Raw genomic sequence first — 24380 nt, forward strand, 5'->3', positions numbered from 1 at the left:
TGGATTTAGATAATTAATGCAAGCAGTAGAAGCTGATGTTAACAGATGGGGCACAATCATTTTTCATACAGCTGTCTCATGTAAGCTGTGCTCTTCTATGGCAGAATTCACCTTTAAACTCAGAGAGGAACCCTGTGTGCAATTTTATAACTTATTTCCCTCCAACCCTTGTATTGGCTCTAATTAAGTTGAGTACTTGTAGTTAAAATATAAACTCTTACTAAGAGTGATACATATAGTTTCTACCTTATTTCTTATTGCCAAGCATTTCTTGCCTGCCTTTTTGAGCTGGTGATAGCCAGCATGTCACAAATCCTATAACTCTCATGATTTTATAGCTTATTCAAAGTCCCTTGTGAAAAGAGAGAAAGGAGGTAAAAGAAATGGGGTAGTCTAAGAGAGACATAAAAAAAATTACTTTTTTGGAAAACAATAAAGGAAAAGAAGGAATCTTACTAGTGAAGTTGAAAAAACTTGGGAACAGGAAAAGGAAAAAGGACATCTTTTGGGGGAGCAGATTAGTCTCTTTAAATGTCCTTCTTTCTGTAAATAATAAATAGGATTCCATAACATAAGATGGTTTAAAGCTTATAAATGTTTTATAGATGTTTATAGACATTATTGAGAAAAAAAATTTTTTAGCCAAAAAGAAAATTAAAAGCATACTTTTGGTCAGGAAGTATAAAACATATATATAGGTACAAAATAATTTTAATTAGCTTTAAATCCTTTGGAGAAAAGAAGATCACACTATTAACATTTAAATGATTAAATTAGTATTCTTTCTATTAATAATAAGAGAAATCCAACTCCAGCCAGCTTAAATTAAAAAAAAAGAGAGAGAGAGAACTAATTAGATCAGATAAATAATATCTGTGAGTAGCTTTAGGCATGGCTGGGTCCAAAGGCTCAAAGCATGTTATCATGGCCAAGTATTTCTTCATATTGCAAGCCCAGGTTCCTCCAATAGAGTGGCAAGGTGTCACTGCAACTTCAGACTTATAGTCAATATTCTTAACAACCCCAATTGAAAATGCACCTCTTTCTCAACAATTGTAAAAGAAAAAGGTGGCTGCCAATGGACCAAGTGGGTCCCCTGCCCATCTTTAAATGGTTTTCTATGGCCTGAGGTATGGAATGTCCTCATTGGCTGGGCCTGGGTCATAGTCTTGACTGAGGATCATTTGTCAAGGATAATCAAGGTACTGTTGAAAGAAGAAGGAGGAATGGATATCGGACAAGCAAGAAAGTGTTTACTACAGTGAAGTTATAAAAGTAGACTAGTAATAATCAGGAAGTGATTGTGTTCAATGCTGCTATGCTTAAGAATCAAGGGAAACTATGTGGTGGCAGTGACAGTGTAGCCATTTAGAAATCCGTGTAATGATTGTGACCAAGTACTTAGTGAAAACAGGTTTTTGTGAATATGGTACTTTTCAGATTTCTTGAGAGACAGAAGAATGAAAATCAGGGAATGAATCATACAGTTCTCTCAGCTTGATTTATTTAATTTATTCATGAAGACATTATAAAATATGCAAAGAAGGGGAGAAGCTGCTCGTTGTACTATAATTAAACAGACCTACTAGCAAGATTGATTTTATTTTCCTCTGTGGTGAGATCTGCATCAGGGTGTGGTCACTAGTGAGCTCTTACTGGCTATATTTTTGGCTTCAAAGGGTCTAAATGTAGGTGTGTGTTTAGTTGCTTTCCACTGGCATGTTAAATGAGATTAGCTTCTAGAATAGGGTCTAGCAAAAAATTCTGTTCTAGGTGCCAATAATGGGACAAAATAATGTTGAGGGGTACTTGCAACTCTCTTAAGGCATGTGTAAAATAGAAGAAAATAACAGAAAATAAAAAATGAAGGAAGGGAGAAAAAGGGAAAGCAAAACAGATGAGGTGAACCTGGTAGAGAGTGCCAGAACACCACCAGCAGTTACCACAGGAGCCCATGGTTCCAACTTGTCCCATGACTTATCCTCAGGTAAGTCAACAAATCTGAAACAAGTCAAGTCTCATATTTTTGGGGATGACTGCTCTTAATTCTGTTCCTCTGTGTTTTGTTTGTTTTCTTATTATTCGTAGTCTTTACTGAGCATCCGTGGCTCCCTTTTCTCTCCAAGACGCAACAGTAGGGCGAGCCTTTTCAGTTTCAGAGGTCGAACAAAGGATATTGGCTCTGAGAATGACTTTGCCGATGATGAGCACAGCACCTTTGAAGACAATGACAGCCGGAGAGACTCTCTGTTTGTGCCACACAGACATGGAGAGCGGCGTCACAGCAATGTCAGCCAGGCTAGCCGCGCCTCCAGGGTACTCCCCATTCTGCCCGTGAATGGAAAGATGCACAGTGCGGTGGATTGTAATGGAGTGGTCTCGCTGGTCGGGGGCCCTTCTGCCCTCACATCTCCAGCTGGACAGCTCCTTCCCGAGGTGAGGCCAATGAAAACTGCCGCTGCTGGGGAGGGACCTGTGGCTGGGGCAGGCAGGAGTGTTTTTGATTTCCATATCCAGGAATTTTGTTAAGTCTTTTGTTGGGGTTGGTTCAGTCCAGCTGTGAACTCACTTTGTCAAATTGTTCTATTTAGATGTTTCTGCAAGTTAATTAAAAATATAGGTTGGCTCTCACAGAGAAGTATTCATCATTTTTGGGAAGAAGAAAAGGATATCCTTAATGGCCTAAGGGTATGAAACTTGCCAAAAAGCACAGGAACAATTTATCAAACATAATGTTTAATTAATATAATCGAATGAAATGCAAGAAATGATATAAATACTCAACTTAAGGTTGAATAAGATATAAATATTCAACTGTTCCATTAAAAGGAGAATTTGATACTTCCTCTTGAAGTAGATACTATTACTAAAGACATCTAAATCCTGTGATGCAACATTCTTTTTCTTTGCAGGTAAGAGTGCTGTAACATTTTTAGCATCCACTCAAATGACCCCAGCCCTTGTACCTTTGTGTGGTAAAGAAGTCACTCAAAGTACCTGGTAGGGTCAAGTATTGCAATTTTTAGAGCAGATTTCAATTTTTATATTACTATCATGATTTCTTTTTGTAAACAAAGGGGCTCTAAATCAAGCATATAAAAAAGAGTTTCAACTAAATAGCAGACACTTACAGGGATATATTATTGACATTTTCCTTTGTAAACATAAGGTGCTTTTTAACTTTGGTATTAAATAAGATTTTATTGCCCAACATAAAAATATTCTAGCAATGTCATTGGGTTGTATTTTATAGTTTTCCAAATCATATTGTAATCTTCTTTGTATGATTTTTCTAAAACAAGCCCATTTATTATAGTTGGAGAAGCTCTTTCAGCCACATTAAAATCATATGGAGTCAGCTTTCAGTCACCTAATACAGGAGCTTCTTACCTCTTCCCTGGGTTATAGAAATAGCCATTGATCACTTTTTTCCTTGGCCTCTCCCCACCACTTTCTCCCAAAGAAATGTCCAAGTACCTGGAGTCAGATAAAACTGTGAAAAAAGTAGAACTTTGTAGTGAAGGAACCAGGAAGAATGCAGAAGGAATATCAACTTCTCTGTTAAAATAATCATGGCTGACTACGTACCAGGCACTGCCCAGAACACTTTACATGTGTTAGTTCATTAAGTTCTCAAAACAACCCTTTATGATAGGTACTAATATTATCCCCATTTTAAAGAGGAGGAAACTGAGGCCTGTGCATGGTGGAACAGGGGTAGATTTGACCCCAAGTGTGCTGGCTACTAACCCTACATTCTATCCATACTGTAATATTGCTTTCCATTGATTTTTTTTTTTTAACTTTCTTAAATGGAAAGTAAGAAATGGCTAAGGAAGCAAACATTTTCATTTTAACCCAGTATTTCTTAAAACATACTTCACCCTCAAACTACTTACATCAGAATTCCTTGGGATGCTTCTTAAAAATGGAGATTCCTCATTTTCCTCTCCCCCAACTCCTGGCAACCACCATTCTGCTCTCTACTTCTGTGAGTTTGATGGCCAAAGGATACAAAATTTCCATTAAGCAAGATAAATAAGTTCTGGAGATTTATATAGCATAATGCCTATAGCTAACAATACTGCATTGTATCCTTAAAATTTGCTAAGATGGCAGATTTTATGTTAAGTGTTCTCATCACAAATCATAACAGCAACAACAACAATAATAATGGGGATGGGAGGAAACTTTGGAAGGTGATGGAGATGTTTCTGGCCTTGATAGTGGTTATAGTTCACAAGTGTACACTCACTGAATTGTGTATATTAAATATATACAGCTTTTTACATGTCAGTCGTTCCTCAATAAAGTGGTTTAAAGAAGAAAAAAAATAGAGATTCCTGGGCCAATCAAGACTTACTCAGACCAAAAGACTGAAGAGAACGAAGTCTGGGAAACTCCTTCCTTGATGATTCTTACACATGATAAAGTATGAGCATCACTGATCCTGATAAATGTTAATTGAACAAACAAAAACAAATCCACAACTTCTTTGCATAAATACAAGGAGTATCTCAGAAAATAGAATTTATCAGTAATTACCATAAAACTCCTGCCCTATCGAGAGGATAGGATACATCTCTGAAGGCAAATGGGAGCCCATTTGAAGCAAAGCTTAGTGAGATCCTTTTATTTCCCACTCCATCGTGTTTATTCTGCAATCAGGCAGGTGCTCAGAGGCAGGGCCCTGAGCCAAAGGTGCAGACAGAGTAGGCTTTGAGAGACTGCAGAGGGGGAAATGAGAATAGAAAACAAACCGCTAAAGGCAAATGATACCTACCAAAGTCCACAGTATCCTCGACATGTAAATTCAATAGAAGCAATTTAACTTAAGAATTTCCTCAGTAATATCATTAGAGGATCAGAAATCTATCATTAAAGATGAGACAGATCTAGGATTGCACATAAAGTTCTGTATAGAGCGGAAGAGACTAGATGACCTGTAAATGACCCTATTTCTTTTCTTAAAACTTTGCCTCTCCAGGGCGCCTGGGTGGCTCAGTTGGTTAAGCGACTGCCTTCAGCTCAGGTCATGATCCCAGGGTCCTGGGATCGAGTCCCGCATCGGGCTCCCTGCTCTGCGGGGAGCCTGCTTCTCCCTCTCCCACTCCCCCTGCTTGTGTTCCCTCTCGCTGTGTTTCTCTCTGTCAAATAAATAAATAAAATCTTTAAAAAAAAAAAAAAAAAAAAAAAAAAACTTTGCCTCTCTGACCAGGCCAAATATTTTAATTTCTGAGAAACAACCTTTTGATCTGAAGGGCTTTAGTTTCAACAGGGAGGGCTTATTTTTTTTTCTCATTAATTTTGCTTCTCTTCTACCATAAAATTAATTTTAGAGTGACCTATATGGATATTTATCACCATTAAATCATATCAACTGAGTGGAAACTTTGCTTTTGAATATGTCTGCATTGGAAGTATGCAGGTTAATAAAATAATGCTAATTACTCATTCTACAATAAAGTCAAAGTAGATGAACAAGACTCATATTACTCTTTTAGAAATAGGGAGGATCCTCAGAGAACTAAAAATTCTTATTTATTATTAGCACTCAAATCTGCATTTGAAATGCATGAGTTTGCCCTTTCTTCCTGTGATAATTAACTTCCTTGTTTGATCTCCTAAAGTAGGAATAAATATCTGCCCATGTTAAATCTTGGTGAGTTTATTTTGGAATAGAAAAGTATCAAATCATTTTATCATGGTTAAAAATCAAAGTTCCCCAGATTGGTGTTATTGACTTAGAGTTTCAGCACCAAGGATGTTTGTTTTGTGGATTTGTTTTGTAAATGTAAGACAGTTATAAATTAGTTCTAATATTTGCTTTTATTATTAAGGATGGATGTTAGGAAATGTTACCTATTTATAATGAACAAAAGCATTTTACAAGTTGAATTCACATTTTAGGGGAACTGTTACTAATGCATCTTAGAGAAACCTTAAAAATTCTTTCCATACATTAAACCATGAATATGTGTCTATAAAGATCTAATAACTCAACCTGAGAGTAAATCAAGGAACAATGAGTTTCAATCTGAAGTTCTAAGTAGGACTGGTTGAAATACTAAAAGTTTATCTATGCAATGGTAGGCATGATCCCTCCAGCCAAAAGCTCCACCATCTTCATTGCAAACCCAAAAATCAGTGAAGGCTGAGAATCTGATGGGCTTTCAAACACGTCCCAAGAATGCTGATTCCAGCAACGTCTTAATGAGCTGTTCTCATCTGGTGGACATTTAGTTAAGTAGTACCTATTATAGGAACACTTTGGGTTTTGCTACCCTTAAGAATAATAGTTATTTTATCTAAAATTTTATTTTTAGGGCACAACTACTGAAACAGAACTAAGAAAGAGACGGTCCAGTTCTTATCATGTTTCCATGGATTTGCTGGAAGATCCTACAGCAAGGCAAAGAGCAATGAGTCTAGCCAGTATTTTGACCAACACCATGGAAGGTATGTCAAAAGTCTTACAGCAGAGCTACTTGGTGGTGCTTCGGTAATGATGAAAAAAAAAAAAATTCCATAAATTCAAAGAGAATTCTTCCTGACTTTATATCACATCAGCATTATGTCTTTTACCAGATAAAAGTAAAATCCACATACAACACATAGATTCTACTATCTCATACAGATTTTTACATTTAGCCTCCAGGAAGCTACTACAAATTCAAGATATATTGGAATACTGCTTTTGCAGATTAAATTCTAAACTGTTGAAGCTTGTTGTGTGCATGACAATGAAAGGAGTGTAATGATAAATGTTTATTTTCATGATGATGCTAACCCATTTGAATTCTATTAACTGCTTGAGACAAAATTTATAAAGTCCTTTGATTTAACCAGAAATATAAATGAAAAATGTGGATTAGGGTTTGATATTAACCTTTGAAGCAAATTTTTCAAAATTTTGTAGAACTACTTTTGCCTCTTTTTGACCAGAGTTTTACAATATATCAGCTCTTTCCTTAGTTGCAGATTGTATATCTGAGTAGTTAACATATTGTTTAGCGGTCTGGATCTTACAATGCCAAAATAAAGACTTTGGGGACAGCTTGATCTGTGATCGATTCTTGGTTCTGTTACCTGTTAAATGTGTTAATTTATGACTCTAAACTTCAGGTTTTTTTATTAGTAAAATGCAGATAATGAGGTCTAGGCATCAGGTTGTTGTAAGAATTGAGACATCATATATAAAACACCTATGTATCTGGAATGTAGAAGGCAGTCAGTAAATATTATCATTATTGTCGTTTTACTTTCATTGGTTTTAATACACTTTTGTGTCTTTCCACACCGTAAGTGAATTTAAATGTGAACTATCAACTTCAACTACTTGAAAAATACTTTCATATAAAATATATTCTATCCTCCTCCCTTGCCCTCCATCTCTCTTCTCTCCCTTTCTCTTTTATAGCCCCCCCTCTTTCTGCCCTCTCCCAGGTTGTGTGTGTGTGCGTGTGTGTGTGTGTGTGTGTGTGTGTAGACGTGTCAAAGGAAAAAGAAAGATGGCGAATGAGAGAGAATGCATGGGCACTTGCCTTTCTTATTGTTAGTTATAGTTTCTCTTGGCATTGGCTGGATTCTTGGAATAATTCTTTTCCAGTCTGAATGCAAAGATTTTTTGATACTAATACAAGTACCAAAAGCCTAAAAGTCACCACCAGAAAAAACCCACAGTGTAGATGGCTGAATATATATCACAGCCATGTCAATATTATAAGACCCAGCTTTCATTATATCTTAATGCAGTATCAGAAATCTTCTTCCTGATTTCTATGGAATATTAAACTCAGTACGTTCTTCCCCAACCTCGCCTGCATTAGCTTGCACTCCCTCTTCTCCCCCAGCTGCCAGTAGCTTGCTCCTCCCTGTCCCTCCAGGTAAATCTTTTGAAGATTCTCTGGTCTTCTGCTCCTTGCCATAGCAAAACCACTGAGAGGAAGCTGCCAGTGGTTCTGCTACCGATGTCAGCAGCATGTCTGCTCCCTAAAGCAAGAAGTAGAGAAGGAGACAGGGTAAGTCTAAATCAACAGTCCTAACTTTGCACTTCTGATACCATTAAGTTTGAGCTAACGTAAGAAATTACTTGAAAAACATCAATCCACCACAAGATTGGACTTGTCCACTAATTAAGATAGAGTTCAAAATGAGTGTATCCACGTGGCTCTCCATTGAAATGTGTCTCAGTGGAGTTGCCTAGGATGTCCTGGAAATACATATAACTTAGGAAGCAGAGGACTGAGTGTTTGGCTTAATACCTGCAGAGCTTTTTGACTTTATACTTTTGTGAGGGACAATGGCAACATTTTCATTCTGTTTTTCATTGGTTATATAGAATATAAACCTTTTCTTTATTCAATTGTATCTAAAAATTTTGAATGTGACATTGATTTAGGTTGGTTGTTAGCAATACTTCACATACACATGCATATTGGAGCTGTCTTAGATAGTCCTTCCTTTTTTTGGTCCTGCTAACAGTGGAAAGGTTTCTTAAGTTGACATAATTTGTTTATTTGGGGATCCTTTCTTCTAAGTCTAATCATGGTTCATGGTTTAGTTTACTTCCCACACACCTCTCTTTTTTTTCTTTTTGAACCAGGCTTGTTGATCCAGCTGGCTGGCATCTTTTGTTTTCCTTCTTTTGAACTACAGTCAAGTCTCCATTGTCCAGGGTAATGAATAGCCTCCTACTTAATGAAACTGTAGGAGATGAGCAAAAATGATTGTTTGCTTTTCAAGTTTTAAATGCAAAAACCATACATAAATGTTTCCTGGTCGCATCCTTGGGAAGGATAGTGGGAGGGTAAGTTATAAACACCTGAGGAATTGAGGAGAACCAGCAAAATATCTAAACTGGGATGTAAGTGAATCTCAGTGCGGATAATCCACACAGGAATAATGGAGAGATGGCTGTTGTTCTTTCCTGAGTGCTTTGTTTTGTTTTAAAATGTAAGATTCTTCTCTCTCCCTCTTTTTTTCTCTCTCTCTCTTTCATTCTCTCTCTCTGGCATGAATAATTGAATGATTTTATTTTAGAACTAAAACAACTTTGATCCACTTTTTCCTGGTGTCAAGATGAGCAACACTGGCTGAATTTTCCCTTTTGAACTTTTCTCTGATTTGTTTTTTTTTCTACACAATTCCTGTTTGCTTCTCTTTACCTGCTAAATGACAAGTAGCATTAAAAAAATACTTATTCTGACTGTACACAGGCCAAGAGTTATTATTTTATTTCTCTTTTGTTAGTTACTATAAATGATATCTTTTTATCTTCAGTGTAAACATGACATTGTTTAGGAGTCTTAAAAGCATCTGTGCAGTAACTGGTTATAGATATTATATTTTTCCTCTGATTTACACCTCAACTATTCTTTATTGTTTACAAAATTACATATTAAGAAAAAGAGAAATAAACCGTGCACTTGAAGAATTTTAGTATCTAAAGAGACAATTGAAGAATCTACCTACCCTGATGGATTTCTGTTAAAAATAATCAGGAAATTAATTTACTTTAGGGAAGTGGTGAACTTACAGCATTAATTAGTAGTGAATGTTTATCAGCAAAACAAAAAATCATTAGCTATGGTTGTGTTTATCCATTCCATGCTGTTTTCTCCCCCACAAAGTTTAGCTTCTAGTGAACTGTATCAGGTTTGAAGGGATACTCCAGTTTTACAGTAGTAATACTACAGTAACTGACCAGAGTCAAATATACCATGAAGGAAAAAAGAATCTTTCCCTTTATATTAGTGCTAAGAAGTGGTGGTCTTATATTTGGCAGAGCAGATAATCAGGTGTGAAGTAATGATATGGGCAGAAAACAAGTTGTGCATTCTTTTTCCACTCAAGAGTTGATTAAAAGATCATCTTACCAAAGAAAATAATAGTTTCCCACTTCTTATTTTCTAAAATTCTTTGCCAGTATTTACCAAGTTTCAGTTTTGAGTATCAGCTTAAAGAGCTATGCAAGTCTGCCTTCTCTCTCCTATTATTCAGTTGAAATGTTTCTTGAAATCATTGTACTTTTTTCTTAAATAAATGTATTATGATATGAAATTTTATATCATAGGTTTGGTATGATAGTTATACCCTTTAATACATTAAAATAAATTCACACCATGAAAATTTATGAATTCTACATATGTCCCACCTTAAAATCCTCTTATATTTTACCATTAGTGCATAAGTCTCAATGGAAACATTGATTTATGCTAACAGTGAGTATCCTGGTTTCTTAACATGCATATTTTCTCTTCTTTTATGCCCTCTAGTTAAATAAAGAAATTTAGAGAAAAGGAATCTTACTGAATTTAATATGCAAGCCTATATCTAAAAAAGCTTAACTGGAAACTTTTTGACTAAGACTGGTGACGCTAACCAAACTATCTCATTAAAAGACCCAAAATACATATCTAATCCAAGAAACTGAGATTCAACATGACTGATATAAGTTTTAGGACATCTCCTGAGAAGGGGTTCTTTGATTAAATATATATGCATCTGGCTCTATCTGGAGCATGGATGAGCTTAACCCAAGTCCTCCCCATTAGTTTCAAATATACTTGAAGATAATTTTTGAACAGTTTAATATTGCAGATAGAATCTGGGAAACTATGTTTAGCCAAAATAGATTTGGAAAGTTTACTTGCCTTTCTGTGCCCATGTTTTTATGACAGCTAACCCATGTTAGGTCTTTTCTTGTTCCACCATCAGATTAACCCGATAATGCCTTTTGACAACTTTAGATTTCTAAAAAATCACTTTCAATTTAAACCAAATGCTGCCTAATAGAAAGTAAGCAGTTTTCATGAGTTTTCTAACTTTTTTCTTCCAGAACTTGAAGAATCCAGACAGAAATGCCCACCCTGCTGGTACAAATTTGCTAACATGTGTTTGATATGGGACTGCTGTAAACCATGGTTAAAGGTGAAACATCTTGTCAACCTGGTTGTGATGGACCCATTTGTTGATCTGGCCATCACCATCTGCATTGTCTTAAATACACTTTTTATGGCCATGGAGCACTATCCTATGACAGAGCAATTCAGCAGTGTGCTGTCAGTCGGGAACCTGGTAAGACTCACTTGAGGGTCCTTTTCCCCTTGAAAGAGTTCATGATTGCCTTAATGAATTTCATATATCACCTTCAAGTTAAATGTGTATTAATTGGCCATGTACACCTGGACAGCAAAAGTTTAGCATCCCTTTTTTTATAACAAAAATATATTGCTGCAGTTAAGCAGTGCAAAAGAGTGAAAGATTTTACATACAATTTGATTAGGAATTAAATTTGATGAGAAAGATGATTATGAATTATAGAGGACATATGTCTATGGTAACAAGATTGTGATGTGTTTCTGAGGTAGTTAGAGTAGATTCTTAATGACATGACCACATTTGTCAAATTATAAAATATGCCAAGTCAGATAATTTTGAAATATCATTTATAAACACTGAAGATGGAATCTTTGGGGAGGAAATAGCACATAGAGATTATTATTTCTGTTTGAATTTCTCCTGTAAATTTAGGAATTTATAATGATAAATTTTTGCATACATTTTCACTTAAAAGTTTGTATTAACATTCACTGGATATATGGTAGAGTGACAGAAAGGAAAGTGAAGAGATCTTATGCAGAGAAACAAAAACTCAGGCAACAAAAATATATTGATAACGATGTAAGAGGCTTAAGTTCTCATGCACCTTCCGACTTGAGAAATGAAATTTACATGAGCTCCCTCTCTCTAGGTTCCCATAAATTCAGTCCTGAGGCAGATACTGTGATTGTCTGTATTTTACAGTTGGGGAAACTGTACCCATAAGAAATTGACAGAGCAATGGAAAGTCTGAACACTGTATCAGAGACTCTGAAAGCTATTTCAGAGAATATCATAAACTGTAGTCAGAAATCACAGAATTGTGGGATAGGAAAGAATAATAACATTACCTAGTCTAAATTTTCACCTATATGGGAACCACTTCAATATTATCTCTAAAAAATGAGCAAGGGATGGAAGAAAGCTTAATGGAGGTGGGTATTAGGAAACAACTCAAATGGACATGAGCAAAAATAAAGAGAATTCGGGCGCCTGGGTGGCTCAGTTGGTTAAAGCAACTGCCTTCGGCTCAGGTCATGATCCTGGAGTCCCGGGATCGAGTCCCACATCGGGCTCCCTGCTCAGCGAGGAGCCTGCTTCTCCCTCTGACCTTCCCCCCTCTCATGTACTCTCTCTCATTCTCGCTCTCTCAAATAAATAAATAAATCTTTAAAAAAAAATAAAAATAAAAAAATAAAGAGAATTCATTACCTCAAGTAGCTAACACCCATTTGGGCATAGCTCTAGGTTTTAACCTGTATAGATTCTGTTTCTCAAGCAATGTTACTGGGAGTCATTTTCTGACCCTACTTCTTCCCAATATGTTTCCTTTGTCTCTGGCTGGGTATTCTATTGGTGACAACATCCCACCAACTTTTATCTTACCAGCATACATTCCTGAGCAGAGGGATTGTGCTTCCTAACTAGTTGCTTAACAAAGGTCTAAGAATTAATTATTATTGGCCTGGTTTGAGTTACATGACCATTTCTAAGCCAGTCAGTTACTCTGGTTCTAGAATTAGAATGCCCTATTTGGCCAAACCAGAACCATTTCTTATCACTGAAGACAGAGTAAATGAGTGGAATTAATAAAGAAAAAAAAAAATCAGTTCTGCCATTTCTAGATGAAGAGAGAGTAGATGCTGGAAAGACAAAAACAACAAATGGACAATTTAAACTCGGACTTGTCTTATGTGTTAAGGAAGGCAAGATTTGCATTTGAGGTGAATCATGGAATAGTAGAAAATATATGGACAGGATATACACATTCTTATCAAGTGCATATGAAATAGTCCCCAAGATAAGCTATATGTGAAGTTATAAAACAAGCCTCAATAAACTCAAAAAGATTGAAATCATACAATGTACTTTTCTGACAAAAATGGAATGAAATTAGAAATCAATAACAAATAAATTTGGAAAATTTACAAACATGTGGAAATTAAAAAACTTTTCCTAAACACAATGGGTTAAAGAAGAAATCACAAGAGAGATTAGAAATACTTTGAAATGAATGAAAATGAAAACTCACCAAATTGAAACTTATGAAGTGCAGTTGACAACAATGATTTAGCTGAACCTTTCATGTAAGAAAATAAAAGTGACAATATTAATTTTATGGTCTTAATTCATGTATTCCTCATCACTTAATAAACCTTAAATATAGTAAACAATTAAATATTGATTTGAGTACAAACCATTTGAGGTTACTGATTTGCTGGACCTAAACCAATTTTTAAAATTTGTAATTTAATTGTGGTTTGTTGGAAGTAAGTTAAATTGCTCGATAATTAGTTATGTTTTCAAGAGTATTCACTTGTGTAATAACATTTCTCACTTAGGTCTTCACTGGGATCTTCACAGCAGAAATGTTTCTCAAGATAATAGCCATGGATCCATATTATTACTTTCAAGAAGGCTGGAATATTTTTGATGGCTTAATCGTGAGCCTTAGTTTGATGGAACTTGGTTTGGCAAATGTGGAAGGATTGTCAGTTCTCCGATCATTTCGGCTGGTAAATTAACTGGGAGTATCCATAAATGTTTTTATAATTAATTTAATCAGACTTCTCTCTTATCTAGTAAGAATAAGAATTATAAGATTTTTCATAGTTAAATATTATTTGAATATATTTAAAAGCAAACCGGATTCCTCTATAACCAGCTGGTAATTTGTTCTTCATCATAGCTTTAACAGATAGATGAAGTTTATTCAAATGAACAACCAACTGTTCTGTCTTCAGTAATTGAATGGCAGGGCTAATAGCGAGGGAGAAAAAAGGCTTCATATATAAATCCAAATACAATTAAACAACACAATATTCATCTTTCAGTTATGTGAAGCTTAACTGTGCATAAGGCTTTGAGACTTAGGGTGAGCTCATCTTTCTCTCAGAGGCTCAGGAATTATGGAGTTGCCCACTTTGCCCCCATAGAAGTCAAGACTTGAGACTGGGTACAGTGTGCAAGGGAAGAAGGTGGAGCTCCCCACACATTTGCCCCTTCAGCCAGCTTGGAAGTCACCAGATCTAGTCCTGAGTAGACTTGCCTATATTATGTTTTGTTAATTTTAAAGAGTCTTTTATTTGATCTTTATATTCATCAGTTCATGAATCTTTTAAAATTAAGAGACAAAATATCATTTGACACATTTCCATTTAAAGTGTGATACGTTTTATCATGCTGTTACTTTGAGTTGGCTCTTTTTGTGATTTATTTTCAATTAACAGAGGTTGTAGATAGTTACTAAAGACAGTTTCCTATTGGTAACCATATTAGTCGTGATTAGATTCAAGACTTTGCTGTGAAGTCTATTTAGAATTTCCTGTACCACCTTCAAAGATGAAATTTGAGTTGAGATCCTTAGAGCTATGGTTTCCTTCCCTAGTTGTCATGGATAGCTATGAATCTAATTTGAAGCTAGAAGGATGCAAAAAACAGAGCAAAAATTAGAAATGATTATATAACAAATAATATGGGCAACTACTTAAAAAATGTTTAGTACATCTTTGTGATGATGTGATGCAGTTTGGGGAAATAGGAAGCATATTAGCATTAGCGTTTTGCTTAGTGTGTAGGCTCTTTTGCATTAGTTATTCTCTGGGAATAAATTAAACATTTTGGTGCATAACCACTCCTTTGGGTCACTTAGATGCCATTAAATAATGCACTACTCTTGGCCTGACATTTACTGAAGCATCAGAAATAAAATGCTGCTGCAGTTGAACTCTAAATGGTACCTTAGAGGATTCCATGAGCTCATACAACTAACACGTCAAGTACAGTGGTGGCAAGCCATTTACACACCATAATGAATTGATTGATTAAGTCACTGAAGACATAAGAGTTGACAAAATACAGCTTTTTACTTAAGTCCAAGTATTTCTTATTCGAATACAGTAGTCGCAGTAGTCCCCTCCCCCTTATCTGTGGGAATATGTTTCATGACCCCATTGGATGAAACTGTGGATAGTACCGAACCCTATATATACTGTTCTTCCCTATACACACACACCTGTGTAAAATTTAATTTATAAATTAGGCACAGTAAGAGATTAACAAAAGTAAGTAATAATAAAATAGAACAATTACAACAATATACTCTTAGTAAAAGTTATCTGAATATGGTCTCTTTCTGAAAATATCTTATTGTATTGTACTCACCCTTCTTCTAATGATGACATGAGATGACAAAATGCCTATGTGTTGAGATAAAGTGAGGTAAATGACATAGGCCTTGTGACATAGTGTTAGGCCACTATTAAGAAGGAGGACAAAGCATCATCTGCTTCCAGACCATGGTTGACCATGGTTCACAGAAAATGAAAACGCAAACAAGGTCAGGGGGACTCTGGTGTAATAAATCTCCTTTAAAATACAGCTTGATGTTATAGCAAACTTATGATATAGCAAGATTAAAGCAATCTAAATATTTAAGAAATTAGTTGTTTTTTCTCTTGTAACTTACATATTTTTTGTTAATTTTATCTGTACTTATGCATCTCAAGTACACTAAAAAATGTATCCACTTTGAGCTTTTAAATAATGACAGCCTCAACTTCTGTGAATCAGTCTCTGCCAATTAATCGCCATTAATTTTAGCTATATCAGTTCCCTATGGAAAACAAAAAAAAATCTTACATATGCTTGTGTAAGATTCTGGAAATTTTGGTATATGTTATCATTAAAATGCCCATAAAAACTGTATATTTGTTTTATTTATAAAATAGACTATTTTAGAATGAAAAATAACCCATGGTATTAAATAACTGATACATTTGCTAGATAATAGTTTGACATGCAAATAATCCAATACCCTATAATTGAGACAATTATGCCATAGATTTTCCCTGTAAATAAATTTACAGATTCTTTAGAGGGCAGGGCACTAAGAGCCATCTCACTTTTGTTTCCAGCTCCGAGTTTTCAAATTGGCAAAATCCTGGCCCACCCTGAATATGCTGATAAAGATCATTGGTAATTCTGTGGGGGCTCTTGGTAACCTCACCTTGGTGTTGGCCATCATCGTCTTCATTTTTGCCGTGGTCGGCATGCAGCTCTTTGGTAAGAGCTACAAAGAATGTGTCTGCAAGATCTCCAATGATTGTGAGCTCCCACGCTGGCACATGCATGACTTCTTCCACTCCTTCCTGATTGTGTTCCGCGTGCTGTGTGGAGAGTGGATAGAGACCATGTGGGACTGTATGGAGGTCGCTGGCCAAACCATGTGCCTTACTGTCTTCATGATGGTCATGGTGATTGGAAACCTGGTGGTATGTAGTAAAAACATTTTCCTTATTTTTAGTAAAAGAAATGTAACCATTAAAAAGTATGTTCAACTGAGGAATGTTTTATGTTTTTGGCTTTTTTAAAATCAGTGCTTAATTATTCAGTATTGCAGGAGCCACATATAGTTTAGACTATTGAGACCCACATAAACTTTTTAAAAAATATTTTATTGTTTATTTTTATTTTTTCCAGTTTTATATAATTGACATATAACATATAACATATAGCATATAACAAACTGTTAAACCAGAGTTGTTCTTCATCACTATACTTCTTACTATTCCATGGAGAGGGCCATTTCTGGCTTTTATCTTTTAGTTCTTGTATTAAAGCATGGATGTGTTACTAAGAATAGTCACTCACTTTATTTTTAAGTATCAACAATTGTATCACTGGAAGATGTTTCAGATTTGGGTTTCCTGCAAATTGGAGTTAAAAAAAATTAACGATCATCTCAATCCATTAAAAGCACATGAGTTATTTGGTGCCTAGGAACTACAGTATCAGCAAGTAACACTGACTCAAGAATCACTTACTATCATGACTATGTCAAATGAACCATTCCCAATACATCTTTACTGAGTCCTGGAGGCACAGAAAAGATGATAAGAAGATACATTATATCTATATCTATATATATATACACACCATGATATGACTTACTCAAACAGGAGTAAAGGTAGAAGTATCTAATATGTGTCAAAAATGTAAAAACAAAGTGCTATATGTCAAGTTCACAAAGCGTAAACATTGTTTTGGCAAGGATTATCAAGGCAGGCTTTGTCAAGGAGTTTGAACCTGAATTATCTTTAATTAAGATGTAAGATTTAGCTTGGTGGGAAGAAAAGTAGACTGTCACAAGCCAAGCAATAGTAGACCCAGTGGATGGGGAAGAGAAGACGATAGATTCAATGAGGGGGTCAGGTTCTTATACTTTACATATTAAGTAATTATTCTGAGTTGATTGATTAAGTTCCAATCCAGTGGACTAGAACAAGGACTGACATAACCATATTTTAAATATGTAATTTATAGACTTAATCTCCCTTCACATAAAAATAACCTCCAATTCCCCCAAAGGAAGAAAAAAGGGAGAGGAAAAAAGGCAAAAGGTAATCGTTTATTTCTATTCATTTGCAGATTTCAGCCTCCTCAATATTAGCTTAGATACTGCAGACCTATTTTTGAAGTAACAAGAAACGTGAGCACTGTGCAATCCAGAAATGTGAACAGTGACTTAAAACAACAAATATTTATTATCTCTAGTTTCTGTAGATCATAAATTTGGGAGCAGCTTAACTGGGTGGTTCTGGCTCAGGTCTGTCATAAGGTTGTTATCAAGTTGTTGGCTAGAGCCCCAGTTATCTTGACTGAAGCTGGAAGATCAGCTTCCAAGAAGCCTCCCTCTCGTAGCTTTTGACAGGAAGTCCCAGTTACTCTTTGGCTGTTGGCACAAGGCCTCAGTTCCTCTCCACATGGACCTCTCCATAGGATTGTTGACTGTCTTCAGGACATGCAGCTGGCTTCTCCCAGAGCAGGTGACATGAGAGAGAAGGCAAGGAGAAGGCTTTGTTTGTGTTCTAATCTTGAGGTCCTGCACTGTCCCTTCTGCCATGTTGTATTCATCAGAGCTAGTCACTAAGAAAAACCTCACACTTAAGAAGGAATTAGGCTTTAACTTTTGAATGGAGGAGTAACAAATAATTTGTAGATATATTTTATAGCCACCGCAAACCCCAATACAATTTGCTTGATTTCAGGGAAGTACAGGATTGCGTAGAACAGGAAGAGATAGTCCTGGGGTTACCCAGGACAGAAACAAAAAGTCATAGGCTTGTATTATAGATTTGGTTTGATTTCATATATATATATATATTTGTCATATATTGGAAGAAAAGAAAAAAAGGCAAAGAACAGAATCCTTTATGACAACAATGAATGAACAGATCAAACTGCAGCAGGGAATCCATAGTCGGAGTAGTAGAAAGTTAAATGTAGGCCTAGACTGTGTAGAGTTTAATTTATGAAAAGGCCAATTGTGCATAACAAAATTGGATTTTTTTGTAGGCAATTCAGAGCTACAGATGGCTTTTTATTAGGAAGCTAACAATGAGCAAGTGGAAAATGCAGAATGGATTTAAAGAGAAAGAAATTCAACATATCCCATATAATCTATTAATTTACAGAAATAAGACAAATCTGACATGTAATTATACAGAAGATTCAAATTGAAAGGAGAATTTCAGAAGCATCGGTACCTATGGATGACATTTGGACATATAAATTTGGATTACTATAGGGATACTTGTGTGGCTCAGTTGGTTAAGTGTCTGCATTCGGCTCAGGTCATGATCCCAGGGTCCTGGGATGGAGCCCCACGGCAGGCTCCCTGGTCAGCGGGGAGTCTACTTCTCCCTCTCTTTCTGCCCATCCCCCTTCTTGTGCGCTCCCTCTCCCTCTCAAATAAATAAATAAACTCTTTTTTAAAAAATTTGGATTACTATATATGATTAAAGAGATATAGTCTGTAAAATAATCCTTTCCTTCTACATGCATACATTGAAATTCCGTACCTTTAAGGAAAAAATTAAAGGCTCTCCTTTCTTTTTTGACTATCAGCTTAAAAGTTCCCCCTTTTGGGATATCCTGGATGTATTTCTGGAGTAGCTAAGGTAGTAATAATATCTGTCATTTTTACCACCAGTAAGGAAATGTGTTCATATTACATTTGCTTAAACAAGGCGGAATGAACTTTGTGCACTGCCTCCTATAATTTTTCTTTTTCATCCTCACTGAAGAGAGAAAGGTCCCCCAAAGGCAAGCTGACATAACCCCTTTTGAACTCCCACAAACTTCTTACGGTGCTCCACCACAAGAAGTGTCAGTAATCACTGCCATGACTGGTCCACAGACGAGACAGAGGCGGGGCCACAGACTGCCCCACACTCATTCTAACAAGAAAGGGGAGCGGGCCATACAGCTATAACAGTAAATGACACACTTACAAATAGAGTCCTTGCCTCAGCACTTCGAAGAGGAAATATAAGTTGTATCTCACTCTGGGAGGGTCGATCGATACATATCAAGAAAAATTTCCTAATAGACAAAGACAGTTCATTAATAACCTTCAGAAATCAAATCTAGAAAACAATTATGACACCAAAATTCAGTTTCATTATGGATAAACAACAAAATGTAGCATTTAATTTTTTCTTTTCATCTATTTTTCATCCAAATAATAAATTCAAAGGCAAATCACAATAAAATATGATTTTATTGGTAAAGGAGTAAGGCTTAGTATGAATACCAGCAGCCATGGTATAGCAATTGAGAAATGTCAATATAGACTCACAGATTATGTGAAGTCCTTACTGGATCTTACACATTTTTACATTTCCTATTACCATTTGTTAGACTAACTTGTAACTGGCTAAACAAAGGAGCTTTAGGCCTTATTAGCTTATTGGAAAGATAGGAATGTAGCAAGAATGCAGCATCTTTTTCATTGGAGTTTTACTTAAAGTCTTTTCTAGGATTCGTCTTTTTTATTACTTACATTTTGCCTTTGGCTCCCTTTAGTACTATATCCTTCTGTCATTTTATATGCTTCAATAATCAGAGACTCATAAAATTATCAATCAAATCCTGAAAAAAAATTATACAACTTGGTCTTGTGCCCATCTGAGTACCCAATTCATTAATAAATTACATCTTTTGAGTACATACAGTGGGTTTATTGTCACTAATCTTTTCACTCACTCATACCAGTGGGGCCTATTTTTGGAGACTCAAGTTAGAGACTAATTAGTGATTTTTGTCCATGGCAGTATCTTGATTCCACAGTCTTTAACTCAATATTAACATCATGGTTATTGTATAATAACCATTTTTTATAGATATTTCCTGCCATTGTATAGATCTAGTGGCCATGATTTTCTGAACCAAAAACTGTGACTTTTGATCTAACAATAGGTATTTTTTTTTTCTAATTTGGTTAAGTTGTCTGGTGCAAAAATTGGTACAAATACATAAAAACAAAATCATGTTTAAATGTATTAGAATTATCTTTGGTTTTAGGAATAAAGTTAAAATAAATTATCAGTGTCCTGGAAAATCCAGGTTACATGGGGAAAATACATAGCATCCCAAATAATTTTTTTTTTCTTTGTTCACTGTTATAGTTATCTAGATAACTAAGATTTCTCTTTTGGAACTGAACTTAATTTAGAAGTTTCACATAATAGGGGTTTCAGTACTTTTGTAATGACTAAAAAGGAAATAGTGTTAATAGTATTATTTGATATTGGACAGGTATTTATTTCATTGACTTTTTTTCAGGATAGTTTATCACAAACTAAAAGGAATATCTGTTGGTAAAAAAATGAGGTATAAGAGCAATCTTGGAAAATTTATACTTAACAGCAACTGAAACAACACAATATTTTTTTTTTTTTTTTTTTGAGTGGATATCTATGTTTTTATTGAATTAAGACCAAGACAGTCATAGCATATACAAGTCCATGTTTTGTTTTTAACATTTTATTTTTTAATAGATGTATATATTGATAGTGGAATTATTTTTTTTATTATGTTATGTTAATCTCCATACATTACATCATTAGTTTTTGATGTAGTGTTCCATGATTCATTGTTTGTGTATAACACCCAGTGCTCCATTCAATACGTGCCCTCTTTAATACCCATCACCAGGCTGACCCATCCCCCCACTCCCCTCCCCTCTAGGACCCTCAGTTTGTTTCTCAGAGTCCATTGTCTCTCATGGTTCGTCTCCCCCTCCGATTTCCCCCCCTTCATTTTTCCCTTCCTGCTATCTTCTTCTTCTTTTTTTTTTTTAACATACAATGTATTATTTGTTTTAGAGGTACAGGTCTGTGATTCATCAGTCTTACACAATTCACAGAGCTCACCATTTTCATCACCTATTTTCCTACTATGTGTAGGTTCTGAACCTCTTCCTGGCCTTGCTCCTGAGTTCGTTCAGTTCCGACAACCTCGCCGCCACCGATGATGATAATGAAATGAACAATCTCCAGATTGCCGTGGGAAGAATGCAGAAGGGAATCGATTATGTTAAAAGAAAACTACGTGAATTTATTCAGAAAGCCTTTGTTAGAAAGCAGAAAGCCTTAGATGAAATTAAACCTCTTGAAGATCTGAATAACAAAAAAGACAGCTGTATTTCCAACCACACCACTATAGAAATAGGCAAAGATCTCAATTATCTCAAAGATGGGAATGGGACCACCAGTGGCATAGGCAGCAGTGTGGAAAAATACGTTGTGGATGAAAGCGATTACATGTCATTCATCAACAACCCCAGCCTCACTGTGACTGTACCAATTGCTGTCGGAGAGTCTGACTTTGAAAATTTAAACACTGAAGAATTTAGCAGCGAGTCAGATATGGAGGAAAGCAAAGAGGTAGGAATTTTTAAATAAGATATTTTGACATCACGTATGCTTTAAACTAGGAGTCCACATTAAAGTTATGTTTTATCTCTGTAAGAAAATAGAAAGTATCTATTGACACACTTTCCATGGCAAAATTGGTGATAGATAAGTTGACGACAGATGAATTTGGTATGCTGACTTGTTTTTTCAAATATTCGCCATTTTGATTTATTGATAATATTAATATTCAGATTAATATGAATTTAATTATCTGAAAATAACGAGATTTGTGAAAATGCCTCAGTTTGTTCATTTTCTTCCTTTTAATTCTCCCACAATGGTGGTTTTTTTTATGTACTAGAAAAATACTTGGTGAGAGGGCAGTTCCAATTCTCACCTGGCTTTTTTTTTTTTTAAGATTTTATTTATTTATTTGACAGACAGAGACATAGCAAGAGAGGGAACACAAGCAGGGGGAGTGGGAGAGGGAGAAGCAGGCTTTCCGCCAAGCAGGGAGCCCGATGCGGAGCTCGATCCCAGGACCCTGGGATCATGACCTGAGCCGAAGGCAGACGCTTAACGACTGAGCCACCCAGGCGCCCCTCTCACTTGGCTTTTATGAAATACTTCATAAAATGTGATCTTATTTAGTTTGCACAGGCATTTTTATTCATGAAAAATCTGATTGGGATCTTGGCTTGGTGTTTACATATAGTTTCATGTTTCTGAAGTAAATAATTTTTTTAAGGAAATGAAGGTAGTAATGACTCATGCTGAAAATGTGTAACCCTACTGAGCCCAGAGCATGCTGTCTACACAAACAACAAGTCATGATATGTTAGAATATGTAAAATTCTGAGTTTATCAACTGCAGTACCAGTCTCGGCAGTTTAAAGTATTCTTTGATTTACTAGAAAAGTATGAGTACCACAGTATGCTTTTAATTTGTTTCTAGGTTAATAAGCACAGAGTTGGGGATAAAGAGAAGAAAGAATTTAAACCCTTAGTGTTTAATTGTTTAACCATACAAAAATGAAAACAGAATTCCCAGTGATTAAAGCTTGCATAAGCAAATAAAAATAACAGCCAAAGGCAAAGATTCATCCTTTCTTGTCATTTGAATTGGTTGACAGGAAGAGAAAGACCTCCAATACTATTTTCATTCTAAGAAAGACAGAGGACTGGGGAGCTTGAGGCACTGAAGGATAAAATTTAAGTAGTGTAACAGTCACAAAAATTGGACATTAGTTAATAAAATTATGAACAAAAATATATTTCTATGAAGGAAACCTTAGCTGTTTCAGTCAGTATTCCCATGCTGATTACCTAAAATTACTGAAGAATATGCTATTTTTCATTCTTTCTTGTTTTAAGATAAGTATTGTTAATTCTGTGATTAGGTAGAAGTAGATGTTAAACATGAAATCCAGAGAAAGTTTATTTATTTATTTATGTTTTTTTATTATGTTATAATCACCATACATTACCTCATTAGTTTTTGATGTAGTGTTCCATGATTCATTGTGCATAACACCCAGTGCTCCATGCAGAACGTGCCCTCTTTAATACCCACCACCTGGCTAACCCATCCTCCCACCCCCCTCCCCTCTAGAATCCTCAGTTTGTTTTTCAGAGTCCATAGTCTCTCATGGTTCGTCTCCCCCTCCGATTTCCTCCCCTTCATTCTTCCCCTCCTGCTATCTTCTTTAAAAAAAAAAAAACAACATATTTTATTTATTTGAAAGAGAGAGAGTGAATGAGAAAGAGCATGAGCAGGGGGAGAAGGAGAAGCAGACTCCCTGCTGAGCAGGGAGCCCGATGCGGGGCTCGATCCCAGGACCCTGGGATCATGACCTGAGCCGAAGGCAGTCGCTTAACTGACTGAGCCACTCAGGCACCCCAGAGAAAGTTTAAATAGAGGTATTAAAATTAACGGGTAAGGGTGCCTGGGTGGCTCAGACGGTTAAGCGTCTGCTTTCGGCTCAGGTCATGATCCCAGGGTCCTGGGATCAAGTCCCGCATCCGGCTCCCTGCTCAGCAGGGAGCCTGCTTCTCCCTCTGCCTCTGCCTCTCTCTCCCTGTCTCTCATGAATAAATAAATAAAATCTTTTAAAAAATAAAATAAAATAAAATAAAATTAACGGGTAAATAATAAGGCCATAGTTATTAGTTTCACAAAATAAGTGATGTGATTCAAGGGGAAAATTATAAAACTTTATAGCCTGAGGCAACGAATTGCTGTAACTAGTTGAACTCAAATGTTTACTAATAAGGCCATTATTTTAAAATTTAATAATATCTTAATATATGGTTAATAAAATTTTGGATAAGCGTAGTTGGTTGGGCTATGCTGAAGGAAAGGGTGGGGCCTAATTGTTCTTATTGTATATTACTAGAAATTGAAGCCAGCATTTAGAAAATAGAAGTGGGTCATTAAATTTTACTATATATTCCCCTCTTGTTATCCTGACATTATACCAAATAGCAAATATTTACTGTAAGGGAAGCCAATTTTTCTTTTTTTTTCAATTTTTCTTTTTATGTATGTTTAATTTTAGAGTATTTCATATAAACCAA

General features: G+C 35.7%; 1 protein-coding gene across 8 annotated transcripts in view; it reads left to right on the forward strand.

The window, feature by feature from the left end:
• The window catches only part of LOC110592182 (sodium channel protein type 2 subunit alpha), an 82644-nt gene that overhangs the window by 25315 nt on the left and 32949 nt on the right, over positions 1 to 24380 (forward strand). For 4 of the 8 annotated variants that reach the window (XM_021703133.1, XM_044913665.1, XM_021703135.1 and 1 more), the window contains 6 exons: positions 2089 to 2436; positions 6327 to 6459; positions 10841 to 11079; positions 13446 to 13619; positions 16020 to 16376; positions 21354 to 21833. In XM_021703133.1, coding sequence (XP_021558808.1) covers positions 2089 to 2436; positions 6327 to 6459; positions 10841 to 11079; positions 13446 to 13619; positions 16020 to 16376; positions 21354 to 21833 — 1731 coding nt within the window. The remainder of the gene's footprint in view (positions 1 to 2088; positions 2437 to 6326; positions 6460 to 10840; positions 11080 to 13445; positions 13620 to 16019; positions 16377 to 21353; positions 21834 to 24380) is intronic. The other 4 variants (XM_021703136.1, XM_021703138.1, XM_044913667.1 and 1 more) reach the window with 2 other exon arrangements.

This window comes from Neomonachus schauinslandi, chromosome 3 (assembly GCF_002201575.2).
Source record: "Neomonachus schauinslandi chromosome 3, ASM220157v2, whole genome shotgun sequence".
NCBI classification, from domain to species: Eukaryota; Metazoa; Chordata; class Mammalia; order Carnivora; family Phocidae; genus Neomonachus; species Neomonachus schauinslandi.